The following is a 20049-nucleotide window of genomic DNA, read 5'->3' as shown; positions in this document are numbered from 1 at the left end:
ATAAGAATTTTTTAAACCATATGTGGAGCATATGTATCGGTTCTATGTAATGAATGGTTAAAAAATTCCCATTTGACTTTTAATTATCGTTCTTTATATATATATATATATATATATTTTATCCAATTATTATTATCATTCAGAGCAGCTTGACGAGACATGCGCAAGCAAACCTTCAGTAGCAATATGGATTTATTATTACTAGCGTCTTGTTGAAATTTATCTAGTTTAGTTTATTTAAAAAAATAATAAAATAGAAAAGTCTAAGTTAAGATAATAACCCATTAATATTAATAATAATAATATATCGTGAACGTACAAAATAACTACTATATTTAACTAATAACATTAATTTAGTGGAATTTATAAAATATAAATATATATATATATATATATTTTTTTTTAATTCCATCAATAAATTTTAATTAGTTGATAAATTAAGTGATATTATTATATAATTTTATATAAAATATTAAACATGTCAGAGGATTATTTATTCGAGTGCCAGCGAGCAGAATTGTTGGGGCAAACTCCACCGACTGAAGAGGAGTGGCGAAAAAAATTTTCAACTAATGTTGATGATAATAATGATAAAAATGAGGATAATAATGCTGATACTGAGGTAAAAATGATGATAATAACAATAGTAATAATAATAATAATAATGACAACAATTATAATATTTTTTCAGAATTTGGAGCAAAGTGACGAAAGTTTGAAACGTATTGGAGGAGGATTGGATGAATTAACATCAATTTTAAGTGCAACCCAAAAAAAAATTAATCGTTTCAAGGTAAAAAATAAAAATTATTTTTATTTATATATTGCTTAAAATAAAAAAATTAAAATTTTTTTCAGACTGTTTGCGGAAGCTTGAGCTCGCTTTTAAAAGTAAAAGTTAATTCCCGTAACGCAACACCAGAGCACTCACAATCATTAACAACAAATTATTCTGAACATCATCAGCAACTCCCTGAATCCGAAGAAACTTACGAAACTCTCATGGTAGAAACAGAAGAAACTTCAGAAAAAAATCCAGCTCGAGAAGACAGTCCTGCTATGGCGGTAAAGAAAATCGACCTAAACGAAAAAATGGGCTCGCATTTAGACAAACTCGATTCACTGATTACCAAAGCGGAAAATGCTCAGTACAGCATGCAGCATCAGACCAAACAGATGAAAAAGATTGTTAAAAAATAAGTTTTATAGATAGCAAAAACTTGCCGAATAAATTTTTAAGTTTTCTGAAAACTTATCTGAATTTTGCTTAAACTTAACTTTCAATATCAACGATTCTCAGCTCTTTTATCAGCGGACAATGTTTATAAAAAAAATAAATTGTTAAACATATAATATATAAGGTAAAAGCCCCAATATATGATCATGTACCAGTATATGATCACTCCATGTATTTGTATATCTATATTTACAAACATAATTGGTACATTATCATATATTGGGGCTTTTACCTTAAATGTCCTTATATTTTTTTTTATAATCTCTAAATAATGTTGAAAATAAATATTCAAGTTATTGCTGATATTGATTTTATTTTATTTATTTTTAAATTTTTTACATTGGTATAAGTAAATAATTACATAATGGAGCCGAATGGAATAAAATTAATGGCAATCTTGCTAACTACACGAATTTTAGTCAAAATTGGTGCAATAGCAAACAACCGAGCTTAACTAAAAATCATAATTGTGTGACTTTATTAATAAAACAGGAGGATTGGATGATGTACATACAATGTTTCCCGAAAAGCGTACTGCTTTCATCTGCGAATATCCCTTAGGAAAAAAGCTCGTCGATAATGGCATAGCAAAGCACCTTACAACAATTATATATATATAAGGTAAAAGCCCCAATAGATGATCATGTACCAGTACATGATCACTCCATGTATTTGTATACCTATATTTGTGAATATAGATATACAGATACATGGAGTGATCATATACTGGTACGTGATCATCTATTGGGGCTTTTACCTTATATGTATTAGGGTGGCGCAAAAAAACCGACTATTTTTTTTTTTTTGAGTCTCGAGTGAAAAAATGTTAGTTTTTGATGTTTTAAGAGCTCTCTCTAAAGGACAGCTTAAAAAAAAATTTTTAAGATGTCGCTCCAAATTTTTTTAAAATTCAAAAATCGTCAAAAATCGAATTTTTTTTTTTTTTTTTCGTTACGGTATAATTTTATAGACTAAAAAAAAAATAAGTTTTTGAAAATTTCAGTTCATAATTTGAATTTTGAAAGGTCGCTCATAATTTTTTTCAATTTATTAGTGCATTAGTTTGGATTTTTTCGAGCGACCTTTTACTATTCAAATTAAAATTCCATGCATTTTTTTTTTTTTTTTTTTTTTTTTTTTTTTATTTAGTACAATAATCGATAAAAATACATCACGAGATGAATTAAAAATCAAGCACAACATAGAAAATATAATTTTTTTTTAATTTAATAATTTTATTTAATCAACTGCCAGGCTTGGGTTCGAATCCCAAGCTGGTCTTAGAAACCAGCTTGGTTGAGATTTGACCTTGCCCCTTAGGTTAAGATTTTTTCAAACCAAAAAGACCCCAACGTACCACTCCCAACACTTAAAGTCGGCGATATGATTAATTAAAAAAAAAAAAAAAATTATGAGCTACCTTTCATAATTTAAATTTTAAACTGAAACTTTCAGAAACTTATTTTTTTTTTGGTCTATAAAATTATACCGTAACGAGAAAAAAAATAAAAAAAAAAAAAAAATTCGATTTTTGACGATTTTTGAAATTTAAAAAAATTTTGAGTTACCTCTTAAAAATTTTTTTTTCTTGAGCTGTCCTTTGGTGAGGGCTCTTAAAACATCAAAAACTAACATTTTTTCACTCGAGACTCAAAAAAAAAAAAATAGTCAGTTTTTTTCCGCCACCCTAATATATATATATATATTTATAATTTTTCTTTTGGTAAACTAATTAATTTTATTAAAAATTTCAAGCTGATTACTTATCGATTTACCAATCCATTAAATTCCCAATTAGCACAGGTTGATCATAAACTAAGTTGATGTTCAATGGTTTACGTCAACTTCGCGTCAACCTCTGCATTTGCAACAGTTTCCCAGAACTTGACTATAACTTACGCATCAAGTTAACATCAATCTATTGCCGGAATTTTCCAAAAGGTTCGCTCAAAGTTAACAGAAAGTTGCAGAAAGTTAACTTATAACGTTAACTTCACGTCAACTGTTATAAGTATAACTTTTGCTCTACTCTTAGCGTAAACTTTACGTCAAATTCCGGCCGCAGGTTTACGTGAACTTGATTTCGCGCTTGTGCTAACTGGGTTCTGATATTACGATTACCGATATTGTTGCTAACCTTATTTATCTGGTTATCATCAATTATCTAAACTGTTATACCCGCAGAAGTACATTTCATCTAACCTAAAATATATATAATCGCAATAATATGAATAATAATATACGCATACATGGTAATTTTGACAAAACACTAGTTAACCTTCAGAAAATTACAATAACCATATCATAAACAAATATTATAAATAAATATAATAAATTCACTATTCACAATGTTTTAATTTTATTTAACCGTTTCTTAACCTACATATTTAAAAAAAAAAAATTTCAAGTATAAATGTAATGTCTGCAAGCCGTGATTCAGGTAAGAAACTAATCTTGAAATTATAAACACTTGAATCGACTAATTAATAAATTAATTGACATAATTAATTAATCGGTAAAATTAAACGAAAGATACAACCGAAAACTGCAACTTCTCGGAGGACGGATGGTGTCAGTGCCAATCAAATACTGGTTGTCTAACTTCGTTGGATTGTACAGGATGGCGGCCCTGGGGCAATGCGGCAACAGGACCTTGTCCTGGACCTTGTCAGTGTGAGGAAGAACAAGCTTGGAATTCTGTAGTTCCTCCGCGGCCAAATTATCAGTGGGTTAAAAATTTTATCGAATTGCGGCGACAGTGGAGCGATCATGCTAGGAAAAATTTGATCAAATTTAATCAAGTGTAAGTTATTTTATTTTATTTTATTTTTTTTAATTTTATTTACGGTTAACTTTTAATCAATTGCGGCATTTTTGGGGAAAAGATTAATGTAATTAATAATTTTATATAATTGAATAATTTTTACCAATTTTTATTTTTTTATTTAATTTTTACGGTTTCAAGTCCTTTAATAATCATTTTACTTTTAATTTCTATACTCACAAGTTTAAAAGATTTCTAAAAATTTTTTGTTTTACACCCTTTTGGCAATATTAAGGATATAATTTTTTTTTTTTTGTTTTATCTTTCTTCAATTTAAATTATAGACCCAAAAATAAAAATTCTACATTACCAACTCGAAAACCTGCCTTACCGACAACATCATCACAAACTCCCAATCAGCTGGTAAGACAATTTCCTACTAACTTAACAACCTAATCTGCTTCACACTATAAACTATTTTTTTTTAGACTGAAGACAAAAATACTACCAAGTCTCCTTCTAACGAAATAACTCTTCCTTACTCCTCCGATCCCTTTCACACTACGGAACGTCATTACTCCCTCCAAGATTCCCAAGAACCCTCTCTGTCCTATAAACGGAAAAAAACCTTAAAAAATAGCACCCACAATAATTCAGAATCTCCTATACCGGCCTCCTGTTGCCAACAACAACAATCAGCAACAAACTCCCCCTTATATCTTCCTTTCCCACGTTCAGGCAACAACTTCCTTTATCCTCACCCAGAAGCAGGTTGTCTCTGTCAACCAATGCCAAGAAATGGCTCTTCTCCAATCAGAATCGATGTTCGCGCTATCAACGAGTGCACTTGCGAGTGTCCTTATTCTCCAGAATGCGCTTGTCCTCCCAGCGAGCGCAGATTTTTACCAGTTAAAAAACATTGTCCCAACTCTCGACTTTGTCACTCACCGATGTTTCGTATTTCTCCCGGATCTAGATGTCGTTGTACAAAGTGCCAACAATTTGGACCTTTTCCAATTCCTTGCAATCCTTGCGCTGCTACCAAATGCTCGGTTGGTCAAAAAGGATGTGGTAGCTTTAACGATTGTAAACTTGATAAAGATATTCCTGTAAAAGTTATCGACATAAAGATTGATCAAGATGATCAAGATCAATCTACTCTCGGTAATGAAGAAATTATCAAGAGGCAGGTTTCTTCTAATGATACAGTTGAAATCAGAGAAGATGTCATTGATTTGCTTTACCTATTTCCTGTAGAAAATCAGGAAGATCCACCTATTGATAAGGAACAAGTTGTTATTGAAAATAAGGCAAAAAAGGTTAAGTCGTGTCCGGAAGGTTGTGGAGCCTGTTGTTTGGTTAGATATGGCCTTAAAGTGAGTAAGGAAATGATTAAAGGTATCGATAAGATTAATAAACAAGACGTTAATACTATTGATCAAGATAATAAAGAAGAAATTGAGTTAAGGGAAGTTAGTGATGGTAAAGATTGTAGAATACGATGTGGACTTAACTTTTGTTCGAAAAATGTTAGTCTTGAAGCTGATGATGATAAAATAGAAATTAAAGGAATAAACGTTGGTAAAGAAGTGATCCAAAGTACAAACTGGGTTGATAAAGAAATTCAAGCTATTGATGGAGATGGTAAGGAAGAAATTAACTTGAGTGGGGGATTTTCTGAATTTTCTGATGGAAAAGGTTGTAAAAAACGATGTGATGCAAAATTTAGTTCGAAGGATTCGAAGGATGTCAGGCTTCATGATGATAAAGTTAAAATTCAAGTAATGGATGTTGGTAAGGAAGTTATCCTAGAATCTGTGTATGAAGGTAAAGCTTTTGGTAATAATAAAAAATATCCCTCGGATGATGAAAGTAAAGATAGTAAAGAGACTTTGACGGTCGATGAGTTACCGATATTAAAAAAGTCAATTGGAAAATGTAAATCAAATTGTTCGGAGAGATGTAGAGAAAAAAATGGATCTAAGGATGATTTTTTAAAAAAAGAGAGCAAAGAAAATGAAGATATTAAAGTAATAAAGAGAGGAGAAAAGGATGGAAAAAGTTTAGAGAGCGATGAGTGGACTTTTGTAGACGTCGAGTACAACAAGAAGCCGATAAAATTGTTTAAGGCTATAGATGAGAAAAAAAATCGTAAAGAGAAAAATTGTGATTTATATTGTTAAATTTTAGTATGGATTGTTTTATAAAGTTGTTATATAGAGGGAAGATTTTAAAGGGGTAATGGAAATTTTTTTTCAGCGCACCAGAAGTTGTTTGATTATGTTGTTGTTAAATTTGTAAAAAGAGTTTCTACAGACTCGGTGGTGGTTGTCAACAAGCTTTTTCGGCCCTCTTATTCTTCTCAAGAGTTTGGAGATGACAGAGGGGGAAATAGTGATTTTGAGGATATGGCTGACTCTATTTTAAGCTTTCAGGGGATTGATGACCATCAGAGTATTAGTACTATGGAGATTTTAGTAAGATTTTAAAAGTTATACGTCGTAGATGTGTCTTTTATGGTGTAGTTATTTTAAAAAAATTATATTAATTAGGAAAGGAAAAGGGGAAAATCAAAATGATTGCTTTTATAATGATACTTTTTAATAAATGGCTATAGCTTTGAAAAAAAAAAAAAAAATGGATTTAGATAAAGAATTTTATATAAGATTAAAAAATTTTAGATAAATTGTATTTCCTTTTAAATAATACTTAAATTTATTAAAAAATTACTTAAAAAATTATACTAATTATAAGAAATTTTTGTTGCTCTCAAATTATTTAAATTTCAAATTTTCTTATTTTCAGCCTAGACTAAACCGACACTAAATGACGCAATAAATTAAATAATCTCAATCTTGGTCTCTTTCATCATCATCATCATCATCATCTTTTTCTTCTTGTTCTTATTGTCAACAGAGAGTAGGATGTTAACTTTCTTTAGTCGCTAAAATGAATCTAAAGAATCAAGTCTTTATATTATCGCTTACATTAATCTCTATCGCCATTAGTGCTGTTAAATCCCAACAAAAAGTCAGCAAAAATAGTGTCGAAGGGTGTGGAGAGTGTGCTTATTACCGGTAATTTTTACAATAAAATTAATTATTAATAACTATTATAAATTAATTGAATCAATAAATCTATTAATCTATCAATTGGTTTGCAGATGCCCTGAAAATTCTACCAAGTGCTTACTGGGCTCTGTTAAGGATCCTTGTAATTGTTGCAAAGCCGGAAAGTGCGCGAGACTTGAAGGTGAAACATGCTGGAATTCGAGTATCGCCAAATTGCCCCTGATTAATCGCAATGAAGGTTATTGCAGCAATAATTACCGTTGTTTATTGAGAGATGACCTACTTGAACAGGTTTGTTTATTATTTTTACTTTTTTGATCGTAAAATTTTTTTTATTTTTCAATAAATTTATATATAAGTATTAGATAATAAAATTAACTTAAAGAATAATTAATTTAGGATTAATAATTTTTAATAATTAAATATATTATTTTATAAATAATCATTTTAGCTTTTGTAAAATGAAAATATTAGATCAAACTCATTAAAATGTGTAACAAAGCGACAAAATGAATCTTTTAAATAAACCGAGAAATAGCAATTTATTGTTAGAACAATTTATTTATCTTTACTGCAATAAAAATGTCAATGACCTTAAATTTAAATAAATTGTCACTTAGATTATTCTGACAGATCGAGTGATAAATGTTTTAGGTATGCTCAATATCCCGCTAAATAGCATGTAATCATACAATTGAATTTATTTATCATCATCATCATCATCATCATCATCATCATCATTATTACCTATTTCTTTTCTCTTATTAAACTTTTCAATAAAAAAAAAAAAGAAATTATTTAATATTATTTATTTAATAGGACAGCCCAGAAGCAATATGTGTGTGTATGGAACAAAGCCCGGCATGCGGAAGCAACAATATAACTTACGCGACACCATGTGCATTGCACGAGGAGGCAATAAGGGTGAAAAATAAATCCCTTAAACTTAAACACCTCGGGCCGTGTCTGAGCCGGCCCTGGATTATCGCTCCCCTTGATAATGTATTTGTTAAATACGGCCAGAGATTAGCTATTAATTGTGAAGCTAAGGGCTTTCCAATTCCCGACATATTTTGGGAGTTTCACTCAACAGACGGCCGGGTTATTAGACTGCCAAGTAAATAGAAGTTAAATTTTTTTTTTTTTTTTTTTCTTCTTTTTATTATTTAAATATTTTGTAGAAAGTTTTAAGTTTCTATTATTTAAATGGCTTTTATAACTTTTTAAATAGAGGAATTAAATTTTTCCTTAAAAATTGACATATTTTATTAAACTATCCCTAATTAATTAAATAATAATCATAAAAAACTTAAATTTTACAGATAAAGACTACGACAGCACAGTAAACACTCGTGAAGAATCGGAGCAATTTATGCGGACATCTTGGATGCAAGTCGGTAAGATGACACGTGACCATATCGGCACCTATCAATGTATTGCCAACAACAGTATAGGGGACGTCAGCTCGGAATCTGTAGTTTCTACTTTATAAAATAATTATAATAACAAATTTTATATTGGATTTTTAATTAATAATAACTTTAACAATGTTATTTACTTTTTTTATATAAACATTTTATCAATACTTGAAAATTTGAAAATTTTTATTATTTTGATTACCAGTCGTCTCTTCGGGGCAGTGGTGGGGGGCTGAAAATTTTTTTTTTAATATTTGTAATTTATGAATTACTAATTTTAAAAAACTTTCAGTGACTTACTCGGGTGTTCGCCAATTACCGCGATCGATTACTATTGTTTCTGTACTTTCTCTGCTTTAAAACAAACAATTAATTAGTTAAGATTTTTATTTATTAAAAATGAAAAAAAAAAAAAAAAAAAAACAAAAAATTAATTACCGTCTATTTGGAGTAAAAACAATTATTTTATCAAATTTTTTAAACACACATGCCAAAACATGTTGAATTGGTGTTGTTATCATCATAATGATAATACTAAGAAAAATTATGAACCAAAATGTGTCCTAGAAAAAGTAAATTAAAATAGTTATAAATAGGTATATATGATAAAAAAAAAAAAAAAAAATTGATTATTATATTTATAAAACTGACTAGTGGGCCCAAAATATCCTGGCAAATGAGAATTTTGAATCCCTGTAAAATATTGTACAATGGCCGACATTTCGCGATGCCGAATTTCATTTCGGTTAGAACGTGCTTCCTCCATTGGTCGAGATAATTGTTTAGTCGTTCGACGTAGTGCTTTGTTTTCTGTAACAATAGTTATTGAGAGTATGGTAGAACAATTAAAAGTTGTATATTATATTATTAAATTTAATTAATAGCCGAGACCAGTGATTGCAGTTTCAATCGGCTTAGCGAAGCGAATGGAAATTTTGAAAAAATGTTTTTAGAGATAATAAATAATTTAATAAACTATTTCACCACAAAGCGTTTTTTTCAAAAATTTTATTCGTTTCGTGAAACCAATCGAAACTGCGATTGCTCTGCTGTTGGGAGTGCAACAGAGATAGTTCCGTTGAACTCCGTGAGAGCAAACCGAGAAAAAGATGGTCTCGCCTGTTAATAATAATAATAAGTGATCAAAATGTATTCTTGGTTCAATGGTATTCTTGGTTCAAAAAGTTTGGCTCTTGATATACTAAATATACCAAATAATTATTTAAAAATTAAAATTATTACCAATTGGGCAAAAAATTCCCCCTGAACATCGATATAATACTGAACACTCTTCAAGTGGACAAAAGTATCATTGAGTCTCTGTTGGTAGGGTTGTAGCTTAATGTCTAGTGTTATTAGCTGGTCGACAATAGTATCCTGTATCAGCGCAAGCGGCTTTACTTTTTTAATCATCAGGGACCGCATTGAGGTGCCGATCGCTTCGAGCTCTCTGGACGCTCTACGGTCATTTATTTGACGCGCTATATTAAATATTTGCTCAGATAGCGCTATTATATCGCGGCTCACCACTGATCCCCGCACCTGACAATCAGCCAATAACCAGAACAATAATCAATAATTAATTAACTTAAATTTATAATTGAAACGTATAATTGTGAATCATATAACTCTCATCCGTGATATATGACTTTTTAGATAATTACTATAGTACGATAGCTGGTCAAATTTGCCTCGCAAGCAAACATAAGACTGTCCAATTTACCCTCAAAACTGCTCGTTAGAATCTTTAAGCCCTTCAAATCGGCTTTTAGGACTGACAACACCTCAGTAAGACCCGACCATTTCCAGTAATCGGTTATTTCTTCAAGTTTTTTTTGGTTGTCTAATAGGTAGGTTGGATACACTCCTTCATTTTCTTCACACTTTCTGCAATGTGCATGTTTTATTTATTAAATAATCAATATCTATGTATTTAAAATTTTAAAAAAAAATTAACATTTGAGTTTTAAATATCAGACAAATTCTTATAGTCTCAAATTATTATTCAAAATACAAAATAATCGCAATTATTAAATCAGTGTAAAGTTTAATACTTGTAATTTTTTTTTTTTTTCTACGATCTACCTCTTTTTTTACTATAAAAATGATCTTTTTTTTTTTTTGTTGTCTGTCAATATATAAATGTTGTGTATTAAAAAAAAATTAGTAAAAAATTTACTCGATAAAATCTTTAAGTGACATCTCAAGAGGTTTTCCCAGAAAATGCTTTGATTCGATTATTGTCTCAAGTGTTTTGTAATTCCTGTCACCTTCAAGCGCTCGGCAAAGTATTAGCTCAGTGTGTGTTGATATGAATATCATTAATATCATTATTAACCAGAGAAGTATTGATATAATGCAATTAAAAAATGATCCGCTAAAATAATTAAAGATTAAAATATTAATATTAAAAAAAAAAAAACACATTTTTTTTTACTCTAAAAAAAGGTTATTATTGTTTTGATTATTTTAGGGAAACTTACCACAGTAGCGTGGTCCGTATTTTATTATCACTAGATGTACACCGACATATTAATGCGCTTACCAATAAAATCCATACAAAAAACACCAAAATAACAGTAGCTAAATAATAGATAATCCAAAATATATAGTATCAAATTAATCCGAGCAAATAATGGAGAAAAAAAATTTTTTATTTTAAAAATTATTATTAATATTATTACCGATTCCACTGAGCCATCTTGTCTCTTCAAATTCAAGAATATAAGGAACTACGTCACGGTGAATGTATTTTTTAATTGATTCAATTTTACGATTAAAGTGTGAATTACTTGATTCTAAATTACGAGTTTCATCGAATAGTCGGCCTCGAATTAAACTTAACTCTCTTCTTATTTCTGAAAAAAATATATAATATATATATATATAAAATAATAATAATAATGAATCTTTTGATCCATCAAGAACCTATCATGTAAGAAAACGTATATTAAATAAATCTCACATATAAATCCTTAAAGAGATAAAAAATTTGATATATTTATACAAGTATCTACTATGTACACAAACATGAAGATAATACTACAGGGTCGTCAAAAAGAATGTCTGAAAATCATAAGAAAATAGTTTTACGATAGAGAAAATATATATATTGCACCCTCAGGCGTTGTGTCAACATCAACATTATAAGAAGACCAATAATGGAAGAAAAAAAAAAATAAAACGAAAACGAAAACGTTCTTACGGTTTTTGATGTCCAAAGTACTCCTTGAAATATGGTGAGGCACATACAAGTATTCCCCGCGTGCGCGTCTTGCATCTTCTGTCAAATTATCACGGTTTATGCTGCGCAACCTCAGTAACCTTTCGTCCCTTAAAATCTGGAAAATTTAATATATCTGTCAACTATTCAATGTTCCCGCAGAAACAGACCAGTTCAATTAACTCATTTTTTTTTTTTTTTCTTTTTCTTTTTCTCGAGACATTTTCATTGTTGTCACCACAAAATTGCCAATTGCTCTAGTTTTATCGGTATAGCGTTTAATTAAAACCATACTTTACTGCGTCTAATTTAAAAAAATTAAATTTTCATGGTTTCTATTTTCTATCTGTAACTACATTTTTTAATTAATCAAATCAACACTGTCTACAAATTTATCCATAAAAAAATGACTATAAAAAAACTACTTTACAATTAAACCCAAAATCAAAAAATTTCTTGTGTCTTGCTAATCAATTATTTTTCACTATCTTGATTATCGACTTGAAACAAATGTACCATCAGGTCATAATTATCAAACTTTCAGCTAACTTGGAAAAAAAAAATCATCAAATTCCGTTAATTATGAACCCTTAAATTTTAAACTAAACTCTTGGAAAAGTTGGTACCTTGTTGATTTGAAAGTTGATAACAAGACCATTAGTATTGATAGTAGAGCAGAGCAACCGATCTTGAGGATTCGAGCAACTGCTGATGACCTTCTCAAGGTCACGCTTGATTCCGTTCAATTCATTGCTCAATTCAGCGGTCAGTTCTTTGGCTGTTTCGGCATTCTTTATCAAATTATTTGCATTGGCACCGATGTCTTGGCTGGCTGAAATAAAAATAAGATAAGCGCTTTACAGAATTTAAAACACTTTGCAAAGTTATCGATTCTTGCAGTTGCGACAACAATTTCAAAATAAATTCCGATGCATATGTTTTATTTTATAAATATTGTAATTTATTTATAAGTGACGTCGCGCAAGAACTTAATCGAACGCGAATTTATTGTACTTTCGTTATTTTTTAAGGATTGTCTTTGAAACAGATAAAGGTAGTTTTAAATAAAAAGGATGTCAGTTTGATACATATATTGCTTAGATGAAAGTACAAGTACAACTGACTTAAAAAGCTACATACAAATTCTTGTGAACTTATGTTTAGATACATTTAAAGGGTAGGGGTTAAAAATGACCAATTACTACCTCTCAAGTCGCACGTGGGCGGTCAGAAGGACTGAGAAATATGTTAATTTGCAAGTAGTCATTAACCTTGAGTTTTGAGTAGTCTGGACTCTCACGCTCGACAAATTCCTCAATTTTGGACAGACGGTCATAACGTAATAAAACAGCCTAAGCTGATAACAAAAAAAATGGTAAGACCTTTCCTTATGAATGGTAAGCTTAAAACTTTATGAAGGGTTTGTAAACCTTTAAAATTACAGCTACGCATACAAACAAACATCTGGACTTAGAAATAAATAAATGTATGCTCAAGAATATTCTATTTAAATCTTTGCGATTTAACAGCATATATTACAAAACATTGTTTGTTTTTTTTTTTTTTTTTTTTTTTTTTTTTTTTTATATAAAACCGCGATAATATTTCAAGGTAATGATTATTTAAATAAGGATCAGAGGGAAGGTTCAAATAAATTAGAATAATCTAAGCTACTGATTGATTTATTCAACAATACATACATTTAAACTGATTATTAACAATAACTTTTAATAAACATGATATGCTGACAAAAGAAACTGACGATCTTACTGCTTTTTTTATCATCAACCTTTTCTGCGACAACAGGATAGTACTCGTAACCAACAGGTTCGTCGATGTCGTAGAAAAAGTCCTTATCTAGGTTATAATCACCTTTTTCCTGATCACTAGCAACTTTTAGATCGTTTCCTAGATCTTTGATAATATCTGGATAGTATTCGAAACTGCTAAGCTTCTTAAAATTATCATCAATAATATTTTCTTTCTTACTTGTGATTTGTTTTGTATTATCAGTAGGATTTCCTTGAAGATTAGCGATTTTTAGAACGTTGATGGTCTCTACGAAGTCACCCATAGACTTTACATCATCATTAAGAATTAAATTTTGAAGATCTAAATCTGGTTCTTGAAAATTAGCAATTTTGGGACTAACTAAAGCCTTCAGAAGGTCATTGACAGCTCTTTCCTCATCATCATCATCATCATCATCATCATCCTCATCATCATCATCATCATTATTAGTTATTAATTTCACACTTGATACTTTATTTTTAACATCTTCATCATCTTTTGAAGGTTTTTTATCCAGATCAGCAGCTTTTGCGTCAACAAAGGTCTCGATCAAGTTATTGATGGTGCTTATGTCGGTATTACCTTCAACAATAGCAGGATTAGCAGATTTTGCAACGTTAACAACTATTATAACATCACCATCATCATCATCAATAGCAGCTAAATTTTGATAATCCGAAGCTGGTTCTTCAATATGAGTTTCTCCATTGCTTAAAGCTGCCATAACTTTATTAAATATTTTTTTATCATCACTAATTGCTAGATCTTGATGATTTAAAGCTAGAATTTCAAAATTACCAACTTTTGGGTCATTAATAGCTGTATCACTTTCAGATATTACAAAATTTAAAGTTTCTTCAGCATTAGCTTCTTTTTTATCAACTAAAAGTTTGATAAGGTCTTTGATGGCTTTGTCATTATCACTAGCAAGGTTTTCTTTGATCTTGTCAGATTCTGCAGCGTTAACAACCATTATGAGCTCACTGGTTCCTGCTTTATCATCACTAGCAGCTGGATCTTGATGTTTCGGAGTTGGTTCTTCAAGATTAGCAGCTTCTTTATCAACCAAAGAAGAAAAAAGGTCACTTAAGACTTTTTTATCATCATTAGTTGCTAAAGATTTATGATTTGAAGATGGTTGTTGATAATTGGCTGATTTTCTATAAATCAAAGTCTTGATAAGATCACTTAGAGTTGTCTGGATATTGTTATCAATCGCTTCATTGCTAATATTATCAACAGTCTTAAAACTATCTAAATCACTATAAACAGTATAGTACGCAGAGACAGACCCTAGCGTAATAATTAGCAACAATATCGCTAAATTCCACATTTTGACGTATTAACAATAAATACCACTAGACTATCACTTGAAAAATTTCGCTTAAATTTATATAAAAATATTATCCCAGCGGTACGTAATATTACTATAACTTTGAGTTTTGTTATTATTTTCAAAATGACGTCGCCCTTAAGAATTATCAACCGAATAATGTGTTATGATATGTATGGATCTCGGACTTTAATCATAAATGATTATTTTTTCGGCTACCATATATTTACAATTTACAATTGTGATAAGATATGTTATTTATACTCGACGGTAATTTAGCAGCTGCACAGACTTGTTTACAATTCAGAATAAGTATTAATTAATTATTGATAAGTCTGTATAAGTGATATTATATGGTTAGAATGATAATTAATAAAGTGATTTATTTTATAATTATAACTGTTGGGGCTACTGCGGCAAGAAGTTGTAGCTATTGTAAGGATGGAACTGATGGAATAAGTTATAAAGGTGGAAGTAGTAAGAGAAAAGGTGGCCTTGTAAAGATAAATGTACTAACATATAATGAAAATTCAAAACCAGATAGTGGTTTTCTGAAGAAGGAAATCAATAATATACTGACCCGAATAATAATCTTTTAAATATTAAGGCACTAACATCTGATGTAAATCATTCAAAATATACCCATTCTGATGAAAACAATTCACCAACAAAGGATTGTTCCAGTTGCAAGGATTATTCGAAAAAATCGGAAGGAAATTACGACAATTTCTTCAATTTCAAAATTCTGAAAATAATACTGCGATAGAAATAGTGACAATTCTGCGGTATAGGAAGCAGTAATTCAGAACAAGATGGATTGAGTGACAATTCTGCGAAAACAGAAGATAGTCAATCTGCGGAAGATTCTTTTGTTACCACAAATCCTAAAGAAACGGACAATTTAAGCAGTAATGACGGTAATGATTCCGAAAGTGGAGATGCTGAAAAAAAAAAAAAAAAACCAATCTGGAGAGGGAGCTGATGCAGACAATAGCTCTTTAGGAAAAACTTCTTCACCGGGTACTAAGGATTTAAATTAACCCAAGATCGTCAATCAGGAAGATATAATTAAGATGATGATTTTAACCGTGAGAGAAACAGACTAGAAAAGGAGGGCCAATCCTGTAGCAAAAAAAAAAAAAAAAAGAAAAAAAGCTAGTGCCACTAGCAGTGCTGATGATGGTAGTGATTTCGGAGGTAGAGATTCAGAATCTAATAGCAGCTCAGATAAAAGTCGTTCAACAGATAGTAAGGGTAACAGCAAAGATGTTAAGTTATAAGAAATAGTGATTCAGATGACAATTCTAAGTGTAAAAGAAAAAGTTCAGGGAAGAAAGATTCAGGAAATAAAGGAGAAGGACTGACGGATACAGTCGTCGGTAAAATGATCGGTAAAGTTGGTAAAGTCGGTAAAGCTTGTAAAGCTGGTAAAGCCAGTGGTGTGTTCCTAATATAATAATAAAGGGTATCACGGAAGGAAGTGGCTCATCAACTGAAAGTTCCAGGGACAATGGTTAATCAGCAGACGATGACAATAATAAATTTAATAACTCAGAACATGATCTAATATATTCAGGGAAGGATTGTTCAAAATGTAATGCCTCCAAAAATGATAATTTCAACAACTCTTTACTTTAATATCTATCTATTAATAATATTGTTATATATAAATTAAGGTTATATAATTATTCTTTCTGATTCAAATAACTTAAAAAGTAATAAATTAAAACAATTATGTTAATACACATGTTAATAAATTTTACACTCACCATTAGCAACATCCAGTAACTGGGTAAGCGTATTTTCCAACCCGGTTTCGTAGGACAGCTCAATTTGAACTGGCTTTCCTAGCAGCTCATCAATGTCTACCAACATTAACATTTAAGAAATCATCAATTGACCTCCCATCAAAATAGTTTTCGTTACTCACTATCAAGGTCGGCCATAATCGCTTCGCTTGCAACATCTAGGCTTCTGGTCAGGCACTTGCGAAATTGTACAGTGGTACCCGAGTGATAGTTATTGAGATCATCAATTGCTTGGTCAATTGTCTTTGGAATCTTCTCCATACCCATGTTGGTCAGCTCGTTAAATAATATCAAAATTCCCATACCTAGTCTGGAAAATTAAAGATATTTTAATTATACTAATGTATATGTGTAACATTTACTAGTTGATAAATTTTTTCAAATTTAAGATATAAAATTTAATTTTTATTGAGATTTTATTCTTGGAAATAAATGATAATAATAATAATGATAATCAGAGTAAATATTGAAATAGTAAAGATGGAATATCAATAGATTATAATGTCAGTAAGTGAATAAAGAACAAATAGTTGGCGACGTACCCAAGTATAAAGGCCAATATATAGAGTACAAAAGTTAGGAATCCGGGATATTGTGTCGGCTTATAATCCTCTCTGATAGGACGACAAGCAAGCCAGAGTTCTGTGCCAGGAATGACACAAGCCAAAATAGAACAAACGCCTACGAGGATGAGTAAACCGACCTCCATATGCATTGACTGAAACGGGAAAAAATAAATCACTAACTTTAGTTTGTAAGGGTGAAGGTATATCATTTGGTGGGAATGACGATGGGTTGTATTTATTTCGTTTAATCTAATTTTACTCTATTTAATAACAATCTCAGTTTCTATGAATGCTAAGCGAATTTAAGTCCCAAACTAGTTTAACAAACTACCAATAACGTCGGTGGCTTGGAGGTACTGGGAGTCTCCATTTGGACACACCCAACAACTATTAAAAGAAATTCGAAAGCTTTGGTTTAATCTCACCTCTGTTATTAGTTTCGATGTCGTTACGCGATTTTCTAGGATGTCTTTTAGTAAATCTATAAAGAGGTAAGGGAATTTTTAGAATGATATTAACATTTAACACTTAAAAATTTCAAAACTGTTAATATTTTCATGTTGAAATTTTAACACAATTATTATTATTATTATTATTATTATAAACTCACCTGAAGGTATATCATAAGGCTGAACAAATTGAATAAACACATGTAAAAAATTGAAATAAAAACTATAATTGGCAGATTTTATGACTTCAGATATGTGAAAATCTTGATTGTATGGAATTTTTGGAAATTGTAACACTTGTTTATGAATATTCAAATCATCGTCCATTTTATGAGAATCCATTCCAGCAGTAAGATTTTCATTACCATCAAAACTTATTAGAGAAGATTCTTGAACACCGAGCGGTGTTATTATCGTTGTTAAATTATAATTAGTGTCGTAGTTATTGTTGTAATTGTTAAAATTTAAAGTTTCATCTTGATATATGTACTCGGAATTAAAATTATCTGCAGCGTTTACATGTAGTAAGAGACAGACATGTAGTAGTATACTTATTAATATCACTAAAACAAAAAATAGATTATTATTTTTAACAGTGTTAACGATAATTAATTTTAACATACATATCAATAACATATTTAAGGTGTATGTTAATTATTAAAAACAATAATATAAAATCTTAAATTGTTAACATTAAACTGTTAATTGTGTTAAATTATTAACAAAACAAAAATATAATCATCTTTTAAAAATAAAATAAAATTTTTTAATATTTTAACACCTTTTAACATAGTTAACTATCAATTAAACCCCCTATTTAATACAATTAATTATAAAACTATCTATTAATAGCGAGTATATTATAAAATATGACATTAATGTCCGACTTGCTAATAGCGACTGTTGAAAAATAGTTGAATAATATTCCCAGAACTTTAAAAGGTTTCAGGAAGCCTTTCAAACATGATAATATATAGAGTATGTAGGTTATTGATTGCTATAAGTACTATTTAAACTAGATAAAATTAATTATCATTCTATTTGTCGTTTAAACTATATATTGATTCCTCGGTCTCTTATTAGGCTTACAAAACTGAAATTCATCCTCGTTTATCGCTTATTTAATCATACAATATGATAAAATTGATTTAAAAAAGTTGAAAATACTTAAAATTTTTCAAACTTTTCAACTTTCAACAGACAAAACAGGAAGATTAAAGAGGCGTGAAAGATAAAACAAAGTTTTAGCAAATCTCCATTATGATGTTAATATTAAATTATTAACTTTGGTAATCTATTGCCTTACTTCATTCACAACTCATTATATCAGGCTCATCAGTCTTTACTATATATATATAGCTAACACTAAATAACTAAATATCCATATATAATAGGAAACTCTTGAATCTCATTACTCGTTACTATTATACTAACTTTGACGTCTCATTTTGTATGATAATCTTATACTTTACGTCAACTGGATTTAACACAGATTTCCTACTCGGCTTTGTTCTGCTGAATAAGATGAAGAACTAGATCAACCCAATATAACTTTTATTGTCGTAACTTATCATTGTTATTATTTATCATTATCATGTATATATATATATATATATATATAATAAGATATATAGTTATTGGGGGGAAAAAAAGGTGAATGGTTTATGCTGAATCATACTCTCAATTGCATAAGAATTTATCTATCAATTTATATACCTACTTAATCCGCCTGATGGATTATTTACTTCGGTGAATCTATTGTCAAATTATTCCACATTGTTAATCAATTTTTACCTTTTACTCTCGATTTGTGAGCTTCAATTGAACTTGGCGTTATTACAGTCAGTAACTGTTTCAGAGACAGCAAATTTGAAATAAAATTTTTTTTTGTTTATTTTGATAATCGATAGATTAAACTATTGATTTTTAATTTCATCTCCTCCGGTAGACAATAAATCAATAATTAACATTACTGTGTGTAATTTTCATCAGTATATAACAACATTACCACAAAAAATGTTTGTTGATCCGTTTATATCTCTTAGCATTAAACGAAATCAAGTGAAAAAAATCTCTCATAAAATAACTCACACCAACTCAATATTTTTAAAAGACTTTAAATCATTGAGGTTCCTTCTGATGTCGCCCCTCGACTAAAAAATAATAGATATGAAGACAATGAGGCTAGGTCAGTCGTGCGTAGGTCGTGGCGCCGTTTTAAACTCATCGGTTAAAGTAGTGGCTTGCTTCATCACTCCCACCACTCTTCACTCTTTTTCTTGGTTTCTCTTGGTATTGGGAGACACTGAAACTACGAATTCATGACCAATACCAATGGTCCAGATCGTACCAGAGTACCAGAGTACCAGAGTAGGGGTAGGAGACTACC

At 30.0% G+C, this 20049-nt stretch overlaps 4 protein-coding genes across 11 annotated transcripts; 2 read left to right on the top strand and 2 right to left on the bottom strand.

Moving 5' to 3' along the window:
• Positions 1-377: 377 nt before the first annotated feature.
• Positions 378-1251, top strand: LOC123270276. 2 transcript variants are annotated; one of them, XM_044736268.1, is made up of 3 exons: positions 386-622; positions 692-793; positions 859-1251. In XM_044736268.1, the coding sequence occupies exons 1-3, from the start codon at positions 479-481 to the stop codon at positions 1198-1200; spliced, it is 588 nt and encodes a 195-aa protein (XP_044592203.1). In that variant the 5' UTR covers positions 386-478; the 3' UTR covers positions 1201-1251. The 2 variants fall into 2 exon arrangements, with proteins under 2 accessions (XP_044592202.1, XP_044592203.1); XM_044736267.1 differs by having other exon boundaries at positions 378-793.
• Positions 1252-5893: 4642 nt separating this feature from the next.
• LOC123270248 (insulin-like growth factor-binding protein-related protein 1) lies at positions 5894-8588 on the top strand. Its single transcript, XM_044736216.1, has 5 exons — positions 5894-6478; positions 6807-7078; positions 7165-7363; positions 7892-8189; positions 8395-8588. Exons 2-5 carry the CDS (start codon positions 6951-6953, stop codon positions 8562-8564), a joined length of 795 nt encoding a protein of 264 aa, XP_044592151.1. The 5' UTR covers positions 5894-6478; positions 6807-6950; the 3' UTR covers positions 8565-8588.
• A 94-nt stretch (positions 8589-8682) lies between these two features.
• Positions 8683-19870, bottom strand: LOC123270244 (prominin-1-A). Of its 7 annotated transcripts, none has more exons than XM_044736212.1 (17): positions 19455-19870; positions 17822-18223; positions 17637-17692; positions 17188-17363; positions 16768-16955; positions 16607-16702; positions 12340-12545; positions 11696-11831; positions 11175-11348; positions 10974-11073; positions 10670-10867; positions 10155-10377; positions 9733-10044; positions 9142-9300; positions 8929-9053; positions 8791-8844; positions 8683-8722 (listed from the first exon to the last, which is right to left on the bottom strand). In XM_044736212.1, the coding sequence occupies exons 2-17, from the start codon at positions 18000-18002 to the stop codon at positions 8689-8691; spliced, it is 2418 nt and encodes an 805-aa protein (XP_044592147.1). In that variant the 5' UTR covers positions 18003-18223; positions 19455-19870; the 3' UTR covers positions 8683-8688. The 7 variants fall into 7 exon arrangements, with proteins under 7 accessions (XP_044592147.1, XP_044592148.1, XP_044592143.1 ...); XM_044736213.1 differs by lacking the exon at positions 19455-19870 and adding an exon at positions 19377-19445; XM_044736208.1 differs by lacking the exon at positions 19455-19870 and adding an exon at positions 18442-18572.
• Positions 13391-16429, bottom strand: LOC123270245 (protein ecdysoneless homolog). Its single transcript, XM_044736214.1, has 2 exons — positions 14562-16429; positions 13391-14501 (listed from the first exon to the last, which is right to left on the bottom strand). The coding sequence occupies exons 1-2, from the start codon at positions 14835-14837 to the stop codon at positions 13428-13430; spliced, it is 1350 nt and encodes a 449-aa protein (XP_044592149.1). The 5' UTR covers positions 14838-16429; the 3' UTR covers positions 13391-13427.
• Positions 19871-20049: the final 179 nt, after the last annotated feature.

Source organism: Cotesia glomerata, linkage group LG8 (genome assembly GCF_020080835.1).
Source record: "Cotesia glomerata isolate CgM1 linkage group LG8, MPM_Cglom_v2.3, whole genome shotgun sequence".
Taxonomy (NCBI): Eukaryota; Metazoa; Arthropoda; class Insecta; order Hymenoptera; family Braconidae; genus Cotesia; species Cotesia glomerata.
The sequence above is the reverse complement of the archived record's forward strand: the minus strand, read 5'-3'. Positions and strand labels throughout refer to the sequence as shown.